General features: G+C 41.4%; 2 protein-coding genes across 3 annotated transcripts; both read left to right on the forward strand.

Moving 5' to 3' along the window:
* The first annotated feature begins 6,435 nt into the window (after positions 1 to 6,435).
* Positions 6,436 to 9,971, forward strand: LOC101252150 (G-type lectin S-receptor-like serine/threonine-protein kinase SD1-29). Of its 2 annotated transcripts, none has more exons than XM_069296130.1 (7): positions 6,436 to 7,901; positions 8,003 to 8,113; positions 8,294 to 8,448; positions 8,523 to 8,733; positions 8,875 to 9,112; positions 9,201 to 9,351; positions 9,422 to 9,971. In XM_069296130.1, exons 1-7 carry the CDS (start codon positions 6,596 to 6,598, stop codon positions 9,722 to 9,724), a joined length of 2,475 nt encoding a protein of 824 aa, XP_069152231.1. In that variant the 5' UTR covers positions 6,436 to 6,595; the 3' UTR covers positions 9,725 to 9,971. The 2 variants fall into 2 exon arrangements, with proteins under 2 accessions (XP_069152231.1, XP_004234262.3); XM_004234214.4 differs by having other exon boundaries at positions 6,470 to 7,901; positions 7,997 to 8,113.
* Positions 9,866 to 15,044, forward strand: LOC101252463 (G-type lectin S-receptor-like serine/threonine-protein kinase At1g61370). The gene is made up of 7 exons (XM_004234215.5): positions 9,866 to 12,080; positions 12,157 to 12,279; positions 12,797 to 13,008; positions 13,093 to 13,303; positions 13,699 to 13,936; positions 14,038 to 14,188; positions 14,267 to 15,044. Exons 1-7 carry the CDS (start codon positions 10,760 to 10,762, stop codon positions 14,567 to 14,569), a joined length of 2,559 nt encoding a protein of 852 aa, XP_004234263.2. The 5' UTR covers positions 9,866 to 10,759; the 3' UTR covers positions 14,570 to 15,044.
* The last annotated feature ends 9 nt before the right edge of the window (positions 15,045 to 15,053 follow it).

The raw sequence follows: 15,053 nt of genomic DNA on the forward strand, positions 1-15,053 counted from the left end.
TTTTTTGGGTGATCCGGATTCCGACGTCAAAAATGCCAAATTTTTTCGTGGACGTCCGTCAAGACCTTGTCTACGCATACGGTTGTTCGTCACAGCTTGTCCGACCCATTTGGAAGGTCAAATGAGCCCGAAGCGAGCATACCCGTCATTTCGACGATTTTCGTGTTCAATAGCACACGATTTTTTGGGTGATCCGGATTCCGACGTCAAAAATGCCAAATTTTTTCGTGGACGTCCGTCAAGACCTTGTCTTTGAATACGGTTGGCCATCACGGCTTGTCCCACCCATTTGGAAGATCAAACGAGCCCCGAAGATAGCATACCCCTCATTTCGACGATTTTCGTGTGCTATAGCACACCATTTTTAGGGTGATCCGGATTCGGACGTCAAAAATTCCAAATTTTTTTGCGGATGTCCGTCAAGACCTTTTCTATGCATACGGATGGCCTTCACGGCTTGTCCGACCCATTTGGAAGGTCAAACAAGCCCCGAAGCGAGCATACCCCTATTTCGATGATTTTCGCGTACTATAGCACACCATTTTTTGGGTGGTCCAAATTCCGACGTCAAAAATGCCAAATTTTTTCGTGGACGTCCGTCAAGACCTTGTCTATGCATACGGTTGGCCGTCACGGCTTGTCCGACCCATTTGGAAGGTCAAACGAGCCCAGAAGCGAGCATACCCCTCATTTCGACGATTTTCGTGTGCTATAGCACACGATTTTTTGGGTGATCCGGATTCCGACGTCAAAAATGCCAAATTTTTTCGTGGACGTCCGTCAAGACCTTGTCTTTGCATACGGTTGGCCATCACGGCTAGTCCGACCCATTTGGAAGGTCAAACGAGCCCCAAAGCGAGCATACCCCTCATTTCGAGGATTTTCGTAGCACACCATTTTTTGGGTGATCCGGATTCCGACGTCAAAAATGCCAAAATTTTTCATGGACGTCCGTCAAGACCTTGTCTATGCATATGGTTGGCCATCAAAGCTTGTCCGACCCATTTGGAAAGTCAAACGAGCCCCGAAGCGTGCATACCCATCATTTCTACGATTTTCGTGTGCTATAGCACACCATTTTTTGGGTGATCCGAATTTCAACGTCAAAAATGCAAAATTTTTTTGTGGACGTCCGTCAAGACCTTGTCTATGCATACGGTTGGCCATCAATGCTTGTCCAACCCATTTGGAAGGACAAACGAGCCCCGAAGCAAGCATACCCCTCATTTCGACGATTTTCGTGTGCTATAGCACACCATTTTTTGGGTGATCCAGATTCGGACATCAAAAATGCCAAATTTTTTCGTAGATGTCTGTCAAGACCTTATCTATGCATACGGTTGGCCTTCACGGCTTGTCCGACCCATTTGGAAGGTCAAACAAGCCCCGAAGCGAGCATACCCCTCATTTCGATGATTTTCGTGTACTATAGCACACCATTTTTTGGGTGGTCCGGATTCTGACGTCAAAAATGCCAAATTTTTTCGTGGACGTCTGTCAAGACCTTGTCTATGCATACGGTTGGCCGTCACGGCTTGTCCGACCCAAGTGGAAGGTCAAACGAGCCCCTAAGCGAGCAAACCCCTCATTTGATGATTTTCGTTTGCGATAGCACACCATTTTTTGGGTGATCCGGATTCGGACGTCAAAAATGCAAAATTTTTTCGTGGACCTCCGTCAAGACCTTGTGTATGCATACGGTTGGCCATCACGGCTTGTCTGACCCATTTGGAAGGTCAAACGAGCTCCGAAGCGAGCACACCCCTCATTTCGACGATTTTCGTGTGCTATAGCACACCATTTTTTGGGTGATCCGGATTCCGACGTCAAAAATGCCAAATTTTTTCGTGGACGTCCGTCAAGACCTTGTCTATATGCATACGGTTGGCCATCACGGCTTGTCCGACCCATTTGGAAGGTCAAACGAGCGGCGAAGCGAGCATACCCCTTATTTCGACGATTTTCGTGTGTTATAGCACACCATTTTTTGGGTGATCCGGATTCCGACGTCAAAAATGCCAAATTTTTTCGTGGACGTCAGTCAAGACCTTGTCTCTGCATACGGTTGGCCATCACGTCTTGTACGACCCATTTGGAAGGTCAAACGAGCCCCGAAGCAAGCATACCCCTCATTTCGACGATTTTCGTGTGCTATAGCACACCATTTTTTGGGTGATCCGGATTCGGATGTCAAAAATGCCAAATTTTTTCGTGGATGTCCGTCAAGACCTTGTCTATGCATACGGTTGGCCTTCACGGCTTGTCCGACCCATTTGGAAGAACAAACAAGCCCCAAAGCGAGCATACCCCTCATTTCGATGATTTTCGTGTACTATAGCACACCATTTTTTGGGTGGTCTGGATTCCAAGTTCAAAAATTCCAAAGTTTTTCGTGGACGTCCTTCAAGACCTTGTCTATGCATACGGTTGGCCGTCACGGCTTGTCCGACCCATTTGAAAGGTCAAACAAGCCCCGAAGCGAGCATACCCCTCGTTTCAACGATTTTCGTGTGCTATAGCACACGATTTTTTGGGTGATCCGGATTCCGACGTCAAAAATGCCAAATTTTTTCATGGACGTCCGTCAAGACCTTGTGTATGCATACGGTTGGCCATCACGGCTTGTCCGACCAATTTGGAAGGTCAAACGAGCCCCGAAGGGAACATACCCCTCATTTCGATTAGTTTCGTGTGCTATAGCACACCATTTTTTGGGTGATCCGGATTCTGACGTCAAAAATGCCAAATTTTTTCGTGGACGTCCGTCAAGACCTTGTCTATGCATACGGTTGGCCATCACGGCTTTTCCGACCCATTTGGAAGGTCAAACGAGCCCCGAAGCAAGCATACACGTCATTTCTACGATTTTCGTGTGCTATAGCACACCATTTGTTGGGTGATCCGGATTCCGACGTAAAAAATGCCAAATTTTTTCATGGACGTCTGTCAAGACCTTATCTATGCATACGGTTGGCCGTCATGGCTTGTTTGACCCATTTGGAAGGTCAAACGATCCCCGAAGCGAGCATACCCCTCATTTCGACGATTTTCGTGTGATATAGCACACCATTTTTTGGGTGATCCGGATTCGGACGTCAAAAATGCCAAATTTTTTCATGGACCTCCGTCAAGACCTTTTCTATGCATACGGTTGGCCATCACGGCTTGTTCGACCAATTTGGAAGGTCAAACGAGCCCCGAAGGGAGCATACCCCTCATTTCGATGAGTTTCGTGTGCTATAGCACACCATTTTTTGGGTGATCCGGATTCCGACGTCAAAAATGCCAAATTTTTTCGTGGACGTCCGTCAAGACCTTGTCTATGCATATGGTTGGCCATCACGGCTTTTCCGACCCATTTGGAAGGTCAAACGAGCCCCGAAGCGAGCATACCCCTCATTTCCACGATTTCCTGTGCTATAGCACACCCCTTTTTTGGGTGATCCGGATTCCGATGTCAAAAATGCCAAATTTTTTCGTGGACGTCCGTCAAGACCTTGTCTATGCACACGGTTGGGCATCACGGCTTGTTCGACCCATTTGGAAGGCAAACGAGCCCCAAAGCGAGCATACCCCTCATTTCGACGATTTTCGTGTGCTGTAGCACACCATTTTTTGGGTGATCCGGATTCTGACGTCAAAAATGCCAAATTTTTTCGTGAACGTCCGTCAAGACCTTGTCTATGCATACGGTTGGCCATCACGGCTTGTCCAACCCATTTGGAAGGTCAAACGAGCCCCGAAGGGAGCATACCCCTCATTTCGATGAGTTTCGTGTGCTATAGCACACCATTTTTTGGGTGATCCGGATTCCGACGTCAAAAATGCCAAATTTTTTCGTGGACGTCCGTTAAGACCTTGTCTATGAATACGGTTGGCCATCACGGCTTTTCCGACCCATTTGGAAGGTCAAACGAGCCCCGAAGCGAGCATACCCCTCATTTCAACGATTTTCGTGTGGTATAGCACACCATTTTTTGGGTGATCCGGATTCCTACGTCAAAAATGCCTCCGTCAAGACTTTGTCTTTGCATACAATTGGCCATCACGGCTTGTACATCCCATTTGGAAGGTCAAACGAGCCCCGAAGCGAGCATACCCCTCATTTTGACGATTTTCGTGTGCTATAGCACACCATTTTTTGGGTGATCCGGATACCGACGTCAAATGCCAAATTTTTTCGTGGACGTCCGTCAAGACCTTGTCTATGCATACGGTTGGCCATCACGGCTTGTCTGACCCATTTGGAAGGTCAAACGAGCCCCGAAACGAGCATACCCCTTATTTCGACGATTTTCGTGTGCTATAGCACACCATTTTTTGGGTGATCCGGATTTCGACGTCAAAAATGCCAAATATTTTCGTGGATGTCCGTCAAGACCTTTTCTATGCATACGGTTTGCCATCACGGCATTTCCGACCCATTTGGAAGGTCAAACGAGCCCCGAAGCGAGCATACCCCTCATTTCGACGATTTTCGTGTGCTATAGCTCACCATTTTTTGGGTGATCCGAATTCCGACGTCAAAAATGCCAAATTTTTTCATGGACGTCCGTCAAGACCTTGTCTATGCATACGGTTGGCCATCACGGCTTGTCCGACCCATTTGGAAGGTCAAACAAGACCCGAAGCGAGCGTACCCCTTATTTCGACGATTTTCGTGTGCTATAGCACACAATTTTTTGGGTGATCCGGATTCCGACGTCAAAAATGCCAAATGTTTTCGTGGACGTTCGTCAAGACCTCTTCTATGCATACGGTTGGCAATCACGGCTTGTCCGACCCATTTGGAAGGTCAAAGGAGCCCCGAAGCGAGCATACCCCTCATTTCCACGATTTTCGTGTGCTATATCACACGATTTTTTGGGCGATCCGGATTCCGACGTCAAAAATGCCAAATTTTTTCGTGGACGTCCGTCAAGACCTTGTCTATGCATACGGTTGGCCATCATGGCTTGTCCGACCCATTTGGAAGGTCAAACGAGCCCCGAAGCGAGCATACCCCTCATTTCGACGATTTGTGTGCTATAGCACACCATTTTTTGGGTGATCCGGATTCCGACATCAAAAATGCCAAATGTTTTCGTAGACGTTCGTCAAGACCTTGTATATGCATACGGTTTGCCATCACGGCTTTTCCAACCCATTTAGAAGGTCAAACGAGCCCCGAAGCGAGCATACCCCTCATTTCCACGATTTTCGTGTGCTATAGCACACCATTTTTTGGGTGATCCGGATTCTGACGTCAAAAATGCCAAATTTTTTCGTGGACGTCCGTCAAGACCTTGTCTATGCATACGGTTGGCCATCACGGCTTGTCCGACCCATTTGGAAGGTCAAACGAGCCCCGAAGCGAGCATACCCCTCATTTTGACGATTTTCGTTTGCTATTGCACACCATTTTTTGGGTGATCCGGATTCTGACGTCAAAAATGCCAAATTTTTTTGTGGACGTCCGTCAAGACCTTGTCTATATGCATACGGTTGGCCATCACGGCTTGTCCGACCCATTTGGAAGGTCAAACGAGCCCGAAGCGAGCATACCCCTTATTTCGACGATTTTCATGTGCTATAGCACACGATTTTTTGGGTGATCCGGATTCCGACGTCAAAAATGCCAAATTTATTCGTGGACGTCCGTTAAGACCTTGTCTATGCATACGGTTGGCCATCACGGCTTGTCCGATCCATTTGGAAGGTCAAACGAGCCCGAAGCGAGCATACCCCTCATTTCGACGATTTTCGTGTGCTATAGCACACGATTTTTTGGGTGATCCGGATTCCGACGTCAAAAATGCCAAATTTTTTCGTGGACGTCCGTCAAGACCTTGTCTATGCATACGGTTGGTCATCACGGCTTGTCCGACCCATTTGGAAGGTCAAACGAGCCCCGAAGCGAGCATACCCCTCATTTCGACGATTTTCGTGTGATATAGTATAATCAATTCTTGAAAGATTGAATCTTTGCAATTTTAGATAAACCAGCATTGATTAACCACCACATTGGGATTTTTTATTCTGTCATCAGAAATGTCAGGTTCGAGATGTGAGTATGTGAAAGAAGAGAATCTTTCAGTGGGGACACTTTATCCTTTGGAGTGGGATTCCTGGTGTGAATCTAGATTAGTCGAGTGGTCAGTTTTGGATACCAAAATGGTTAAACATGTGAAACATTGTTAAACTTGAAATATCGAATTCAAGTCATGAGAATAAGAATCTTCCTTTGGAGCGGGCATATATGGTACGAATTTGGATTAGTTGATTCTTTGCGATTAAATTAGTAGTAATCAAGTTCTGTTGACTTTGATATTTAATATGATTGTGCCTTTGTGATTGAGCCACATATATAAATTGTTTGTTTCTTTTAGCTTAGAATAATGTCTGATGTGACCCCATTTGGATGGTTTTTAATATCTTTTTTCATGTCCTGGAAGTGAGCTTATTTGTTCAGGTTGTCATGGAACATGTTGTCTTGTGTTGTTATTTACTCTCTGATAGAATATGTCACTTTTAATAATGAAGTGAATGATAAATAAGCACCAAGGCTAAGAGTTCATGTTATAAGCAAGACATTCTCCGAAAAAATGATCGAAAAATGAAAAGAGAATGGCATTGCCAAGATGGGATTTTTTTTTTGTTTCTGATGCTTAGAATTATGCATTTACCACTAGTGTATGCTGAAAATGATACCTTAACTCAATCGCAACAATTGTCGCTGAATCAGACGCTTGTCTCTGCTGGAAATATATTTGAGCTTGGCTTTTTTAGTCCAAGTAACCCGAGCAGACTATATCTCGGAATATGGTTCAAGGGTATACCTGGTCAGAGGATTGTATGGGTAGCAAACAGAGAAAATCCACTCACTGCTGCAATCTTGAAGATTGGAGGTGATGGGAACCTCAGAATTATGGATAGCAATATTCAAAATATCGTTTGGTCCACCAATGTTGCTGTCGAGTCTAGTTGCACAGTTGCCGTGCTTACAGATGAAGGGCGATTTATTCTGAAAGATAATGTCTCAGGGTCATCTTTATGGGATAGTTTTAACTATCCTTGTGATACCTTGTTATCGGGAATGGTTATTGGATACAATACCAGGACTGGGGTGAAACTTGCCTTATCATCCTGGCAGGCTGAAGATGATCCGTCGCCTGGGAAGTTTATTGCTGGACTTTCAGTAGATATGCCACCTCAAGGCTTCATTTGGACTAGTTACTCAAGGCCTTATTGGAGAGGTGGACCATGGGATGGTGGGAGTTTCATAGGCATACGTGATCCCGACAAGGGGTATGCTAGTGGTATAAACATAGTATCAGATAAGCATCAGGGAACTGCGATTCTCAGTTTCAATACATTCATCAATTCCCATGTTACGATTGTGGTACTAAAACCATCAGGGCTGTTGCAGATTATGTATTGGGAAGAGGAATCGAATGTGTGGAAAGTCACTTGGGAGGGACCGGATAATCCATGCGATGTTTATGGAGCTTGTGGTCCATACAGTGTTTGCGACAAGAATAAGTCTCCAGTTTGTGATTGCTTGAGAGGATTTGTACCAAAGTCAACTGATGAGTGGATCAGAGGAAATTGGACTGGTGGCTGCGTTAGGCGAACTAAGCTTCTATGTGAAATCAGTACAAGTGATATAGCCCCAAAGGAATCGAAAAATGACAAGTTCTTGAAACTGAGGGAGATGAAACTTCCAGATTATTACACATATTTGTATGATCAAAATGGGATTCAGAACTGCGAAAAGTGGTGTCTGAATAACTGTTCCTGTGCAGCCTATGCGTATCCAGATGGAATTAACTGCATGGTCTGGACATCAGAACTTATAGATGTTCAGCAGTTTCCATATAATGGAGCTAATTTGTTTCTTCGTCTTGCATATTCTGAACTAGGTAAATTCTTTTCTCAACATTATGCTTGAAAGATTAAATTGGTCTGTTGTCACTTCTCTTTTGAACGATTGGATTGGATTATTAACATAACATAGATTTAGATGAAGATAACGGGAAGGCTAAACTTATCATCGGCTTAGCAACGGTTTCAAGCATTCTCTTGTTGAGCATCCTTGGATGCATTTTCTGCAAGTGGAAAGCAAATAAAAGAGGTAAGCCGTTCTCCTGATTTGAAGATTCTATTGCAAACAGAGTAATTATATATACCAGTAGTCTCGAGCATCTAAATTATATGTTCAGATGACATATCCGAGACTTGTTATTATATGTTTGACTCTCTTAATGTATACTTATATGTGTGAAGATAAGTCTAATATTATCATTGACACTAGGAAGTGAAGCTACAGACTATTTGTGGGAAGAGCAAGCATTGCTAAAAGATTCATCAGAACTACACCTTCTTGACTTTTCTAAATTGGCAGTTGCAACTGATAATTTCAATGAAATAAATAAAATTGGAGCAGGAGGATTTGGCCCAGTTTACAAGGTAATGCCAGTCTCTGAAGTGATTCACACACAGAAAATAACGCTGCTAATGCGGAAACTCTTGCTATGATACAGGGAAAACTAGAAGATGGACAAGTGATAGCTGTCAAACGATTATCTAGTTTCTCTGGCCAAGGAATTGAAGAGTTCAAGAATGAAGTCTTGCTGATCTCCAAACTGCAGCACAGGAATCTCGTCAGAATATTGGCCTATTGCGTTCACGGGAAAGAGAAGTTACTGGTTTATGAGTACATGGCTAACAGAAGCTTAGACACTTTGTTATTTGGTAAGTGGTTCCAACTATAGTCTCTGCAATGGCTTATTGCTTGATCAACACAATTCGCTTAAGTAACGTTTAGGCTGAGAAGCTTCATTGTTTTCTTCAATTGTATAACAATCTTAGATGTGTTGTTAATCACACTGTTAGATCCAAAAAGAAGTCATCGTCTTCCTTGGCCAAAACGTTTAGACATGATTTATGGCATTGCTAGAGGGCTTCTATACCTTCACCGTGATTCTTGTTTACGGGTCATTCACCGGGATTTGAAGGCAAGCAATATTCTCTTGGATGGTGATATGAATCCAAAAATCTCAGATTTTGGCTTGGCTAGAACCTTTCAAGTGACTCAAGAGCTAGCAAACACTCATCGGATAGTGGGAACATTGTAAATACCTCTACCTTTGCAAGCAAAATATTTTCTTTTGAGTTCATAGTAGCAAGTCTGACTCATTTGTTATACAAATACATTGCAGCGGCTACATGTCGCCTGAGTATGCAATGGGTGGACTGTTCTCTGAGAAATCTGATGTCTACAGCTTCGGCGTTTTGCTACTGGAGATTGTCAGTGGTCGGAAAAACAACAACTTTTATGACAATGATAGGCATTTCAATCTTCTGAGCTATGTAAGTTCAAAATCATTATGCAAGGGTATTCACTTATTTTTTTACATTTTTAATTATAAAACAATTTTAGGCATGGAAGCTTTGGACTGAAAGCAAAGGACTAGACTTAATGGATAAATCAATATCGGATTCACGTTCCGCTGCAACAGTGTTGAAATGCATACATATTGGCCTTCTGTGTGTCCAGGACCATGCAGTTGATAGGCCATTAATGTCATCTGTAGTTCTTATGCTAAGAAGTAAGATGGATCTGCCTCAACCAAAGCAACCTAAATTTATATTTAAAAGGTGGTTGAATTCTGATGCCCAATCACAAAGCAGTAAAGCAAGGTCCATTAATGGTATTACTATATCTTCAGCAGAAGGGCGATAACCAATCGGAAAATACTAAGAATTATGTAATTGAGTTTCAAGATTTTATCTGTACTGAATTATGTATAGCATGATAAAAAGGTTCCAACACTTCTTTCTCCTTTTTAGGTCAGATAGCTCCATCACTTGATTCGACTTTTTCTTTTTTGTTTCTTACATCTCTTGATGTAAATAGAGAAGTGTTGATGATATGACATGTGTTGAGCTTAAATAACGAAATGAAGATTCATATAGCTGACCGCGACTTGTTTAGTATTTAGGCTTAGTTGTTGTTTTACTGTTATATCTGGTAAAGTTAAAAGGGTGGTAAACTCTACAACTCTATGGTCTGCCTGATCTTGGTTTCTTGCTTAACTACGCACCTTCCCAAGTCTTATATTTCACCTAAACAAAGCTAAAACTTTTCCCCTCATCAAAGTTTCCAAGCAAATATGATGGTGTGTACACTGCAATCAACCTAATTTTTTAGTCAAATTTCTTTGAAAAGAGATGGATTGGAAGAACATTTGAGGTTCCAAGATTTTGACATTAAATGGAGTGATTAGCAATGACAACACAATGATGTGCTTTCTACTTTGTGACTGGATGAGTAGATAAACAAATTATGTTGACTTTAATATTTAAATACAACTATGCTTTAATTGAGATACATATTAGATGTGTGCTTATTTAGTTCAGAATTACCCTACCTGGATACTTTTTAATCTCATAATTTACGCTTTGCAAGCGAACTTATTGGTTACTGTAACATGTTGTGTTGTTTTGATGTTTACTCTGAGAAGGAAAAGTACTTTCTTTTTATCTATCAGATAATATAGTAGAGAGTGAAGTCAAGGGAAAAAATGTCCTTTTCCCTCTATAATGAAGTAAACAATAGAGAGGTTCTGTGACAACTGAAACAAGGACAATGTCAAACTAGTTAAACAGAAATACTAAACTATTTCCCACGATAGAATTTGTCAAAGTAAGGGTTGTTCAGAGGGATGCTTTTGGAAAGTCTTTTATATGAATTTCTAGAGAGTAGCTCAGTCTGGGAATGATCAGAAAAGGAAAGAAGATGGTATGGCCAAGATGGGATTTTTTTTTGTTTCTGATGCTCGGAAGGATGCTTTTAGCGCAACTCTCTGCTGCAAGTGATACCTTAACTCAATCCCAACAACTGTCTCTAAATCAGACACTTGTCTCTGCTGGAAATATATTTGAGCTGGGCTTCTTCAGTCCACGTAGCTCGAGGAGTCTATATATAGGAATTTGGTTCAAGAATATTTCTCGTCGGAGGGTTGTTTGGGTAGCAAATAGAGAAGATCCACTCCAAGCATCTGATTCTGATACAATCTTGAAGATTGGAGGTGATGGGAACCTCATAATTATGGATGGCAATCAAAATATCATTTGGTCAACAAATATCTCTATTCAGTCTAATAAGACATCTGCTGTACTTACAGACAAAGGAGAATTCATTCTTAAAGACGATGTCACGGGATCATCTTTATGGGATAGTTTTAACTATCCTTGCGATACCTTGTTATCAGGAATGAATATTGGATACAACACCAGTGCTGGGGTAAGACTTGTTTTATCGTCCTGGCAGGCTGAAAATGATCCATTGCCTGGAAAGTTTACTTCTGGACTATCGGTAGAGATGCCACTTCAAGGCTTCACTTGGACTAATTACTCAAGGCCTTACTGGAGAGGTGGACCATGGGACGGAGCGAACTTCATAGGCATACCTGATGTCGACAAGGGGTATGCAAGTAGTATAAACGTCATAGTAAACAAGCAACAGGAATCTGGCTTTCTCAGTTTGAATAATTTCAATGATTCTGATGTTATAATCATGGTCCTTAAACCATCAGGGTTATTGCAGACTATATTATGGGTTGAAGAACTGAATGCATGGCAAGTCACTTGGGAGGCACCAGGTAATCCATGTGATGTTTATGGAACTTGTGGTCCTAACAGTGTTTGTGACAAGAATAAATCTCCAGTCTGTGATTGCTTGAAAGGATTTGTACCAAAGTCAACTGATGAATGGATCAGAGGAAATTGGACTGGTGGTTGTGTGAGGCGAACTAAACTTCTATGTGAAATTAGTACAAGTGAAAATACTACAAATGGGTACGGAAGTGACAACTTCTTGCAGCTGAGAGAGATGAAACTTCCAGATCACTACACGTATTTTTATGCCTATGATTATCAGAGTTGCAAAGAGTGGTGCCTGAATAACTGTTCATGTGCAGCATATGCATATCCAGATAGAATTGACTGCATGGTTTGGACTTCAGAACTTATGGATGTTCAGCAGTTCCCATCTGATGGTGTGGATTTGTTTCTTCGTCTTGCTTATTCTGAACTAGGTAAAAATTCAATTCTCATCATTATGCTTAGATGATTAAAATTGTTGTATATCGTCACCTTTCTGCATTATAACAGATCATAGTTTAGATGAAGATAAAAGGAAGAAAAAGCTTATCATCGGCTTGACAACCCTTTCAAGCATTCTCATATTGGGCATCTTGGGATACATCTTCTGCAGGTGGAAAGTAAATCAAAGAGGTAAACTATTCTTTTGATATTAGTATTTTATAGCCAACATAGTAATTATGTACACTAGTCTTGTCGAGCTTCACCATAATATTCTTTAGATTGGTATAACTGGAAATGCCTTTTTCCTTGCTTTCTTCTATGAAGTGAGTTTGTCGTTATCCGTTCAACCTTCGTTTCCATCTTCTAATTTTGATGCAGAGTTTGTATTTCAAAGCATGGTCTGATTTGTTCACATTTCTCTACATTCCTATCAAGCTTTCTGTTAAAATCATGTTAGGCTTTTGTATGTATCTTCGCGTGAAGTATTAAGATTTCTTTTGATAAGTAATACCAAAATGCAACCTTTCTATCTGTTACAATTCTTTAATCTGATATATCTTTTCAAATCGGAAAAAGTAATAAAGCTCGGAATTGGCAAGATCATGCAGTTTTACACAAGTTAAACATTCTGGATGTCTTCTTTGACATTACCAGTTTTCATTGTAAACTTTTATGTCTACTCATGTGGATCCGGAAAAAAAAACAGGAAATAGAAGAAATAGGGTTGAACACCACATTCCGGCTGATAAGTGTCAGATTTCAAGCGAAATGTCTACAGACAATTTGTGGGAAGAGCAAGAACTGCCAAAAGATTCATCAGAATTACCACTTCTTGACTTTGCTAAACTGGCTACTGCAACTGATAATTTCAGTGAAATAAATAAGATTGGAGCAGGAGGATTTGGCCCCGTTTACAAGGTAAGACCAGTCTGCTGAGTGTTTTACATACAAATAACTGCTGCTTATGTGAAAACTAAAGCCATCATAACGGATATCATACAGGGAAAACTGGAAGATCGACAAATGATAGCTGTCAAAAGACTATCTAGTCAGTCTGGACAAGGAATTGAAGAGTTCAAGAATGAAGTCTTGCTAATCTCCAAACTGCAGCACAGGAATCTCGTTAGAATATTAGCCTATTGCGTTCACGGGAAAGAGAAGTTACTAGTTTATGAGTACATGGCTAACAAGAGCTTAGATACTTTGTTGTTTGGTAAGTGGTACCAATTATAATTTATGTTATGGCATATGGTTTGATCAGCATATTTTACTTCTAATCCTTGTATTTTTATAGTTTGTGATTCTTTACGTCAAAATTATGGAAATGGAAATTATGACATGTTTCAGAACTATAAATTGTTGTGCCCTTGGTAAGAAGCTTATGCGATTCTTCTCTAAGATATCAGACAAATACTTCAGAAAAAAAAAAGCACAGTGAAGGCACTGACCAGTGGCTTAGTGCATGTTCCTTGGATTTGGTGTTTAACATTCTGGTTCCTTCAAAGGCGTGCATCACACAAACATAGTGTCGTTTTCCGTTTAAGAATGGTAAATATTTTTGTTCTTCAAGTACTTAACCATTTCCAATGGTATAAATGACACTGTCAGATTCAAAAAAGAGTCATCAGCTTCCCTGGCCAAAACGTTTCGACATGATTCAAGGCATTGCTCGTGGCCTTCTTTACCTTCACCGAGATTCTTGTTTAAGGGTCATTCACCGAGATCTGAAGGCAAGCAATATTCTCTTGGACGATGATATGAATCCGAAAATTTCAGATTTTGGATTGGCCAGAATTTTTCAAGTGACTCAAGAGCTAGCAAACACTAACAGGATAGCAGGAACATTGTAAATATCTCTACAGCTCTACTTCTTGTAATACAATATTTTTCTATGTTCCTGCATTTCTTCCGTCAAACAAGTTCATTCTTATATCAAATGTGTTGCAGCGGTTATATGTCACCAGAGTATGCAATGGGAGGACTATTTTCTGAGAAATCTGATGTCTACAGCTTTGGCGTATTGCTACTAGAGATTGTCAGTGGAAAGAGAAACAGTGGATATTATGACCACGAAAGGCATCACAACCTTCTCAGTTATGTAAGTGCAAAATCAGCAGGATCTCTTGCCACAAGTTATTCATACAAACATATAGTGTTCATTTCAAAATGATTTCAGGCGTGGCAGCTGTGGACTGAAAGCAACGGACTAGACTTAATGGATAAATCAATTTTGGACTCAGATTCCTCTGCAACAGTGCTGAGATGCATACATATTGGCCTACTTTGTGTCCAGGATCATGCTACTGATAGGCCATCAATGCCGTCTATCGTTCTTATGCTAAGTAGTGAGATGGATCTTCCTCAACCAAAGCAACCTACATTTATATTTCAAAGATGGTTGAATTCTGATACCCAATCGCAAATCAGCAAAACTCAATCTGTTAATGATATTACTGTATCTGTGGCAGAAGGACGATAACCAATTGAAGATGTTGCATGTACCATTTTAATACGTGTACACAGCTTGTCTAAGCTACTACATCATCTGATCATTTCTTTGTTTACTTACTCTGTGTCTTTACTGCATTCAATAATAAAGGAGATTTCCTCCAGTACATGTTCTTGTGCAACAGTCCGCCAAATTGCAGAAACCACTTGGGAAGATATGGCTATTGGGCCAAACTCTACCGTCAAAGACATCTTATGTGGGTAGGGTTTCCCAATGCCATATAAAGAGACCACTAAACTATAGTGTGGATTACATAGGCCTGACATTGAAAAACACAATGACAGTGATTGAATTGTGACGATTGGCAATGCGGGACTTAAAATACTTGTAGCTTGTGAAGTTTACATGTGCTCAATTGCCATAGTTAGAGGAGGTTCCTTGTTAAATGACCATATTGGATCAGTTGTAAATTTAGTTTTGTTATTGAAATTATAGTTCAGTTTGAGTTCTTTCC

The sequence above is a fragment of the Solanum lycopersicum genome, chromosome 3 (assembly GCF_036512215.1).
Source record: "Solanum lycopersicum chromosome 3, SLM_r2.1".
In the NCBI taxonomy this organism is placed as follows: domain Eukaryota; kingdom Viridiplantae; phylum Streptophyta; class Magnoliopsida; order Solanales; family Solanaceae; genus Solanum; species Solanum lycopersicum.

Bases quoted from the DNA above. Each gene is read 5' to 3' on its own strand.
- LOC101252150 (XM_004234214.4), top strand. From the start codon at position 6,596: ATGAAAAGAGAATGGCATTGCCAAGATGGGATTTTTTTTTTGTTTCTG. The intron at 8,449-8,522 runs GTAATGCCAGTC...GCTATGATACAG, and splicing joins GATTTGGCCCAGTTTACAAG to GGAAAACTAGAAGATGGACA. The intron at 9,113-9,200 runs GTAAATACCTCT...AATACATTGCAG, and splicing joins CATCGGATAGTGGGAACATT to CGGCTACATGTCGCCTGAGT.
- LOC101252463 (XM_004234215.5), top strand. From the start codon at position 10,760: ATGATCAGAAAAGGAAAGAAGATGGTATGGCCAAGATGGGATTTTTTT. The intron at 12,280-12,796 runs GTAAACTATTCT...AAAAAAAAACAG, and splicing joins GTGGAAAGTAAATCAAAGAG to GAAATAGAAGAAATAGGGTT. The intron at 14,189-14,266 runs GTAAGTGCAAAA...AAATGATTTCAG, and splicing joins ATCACAACCTTCTCAGTTAT to GCGTGGCAGCTGTGGACTGA.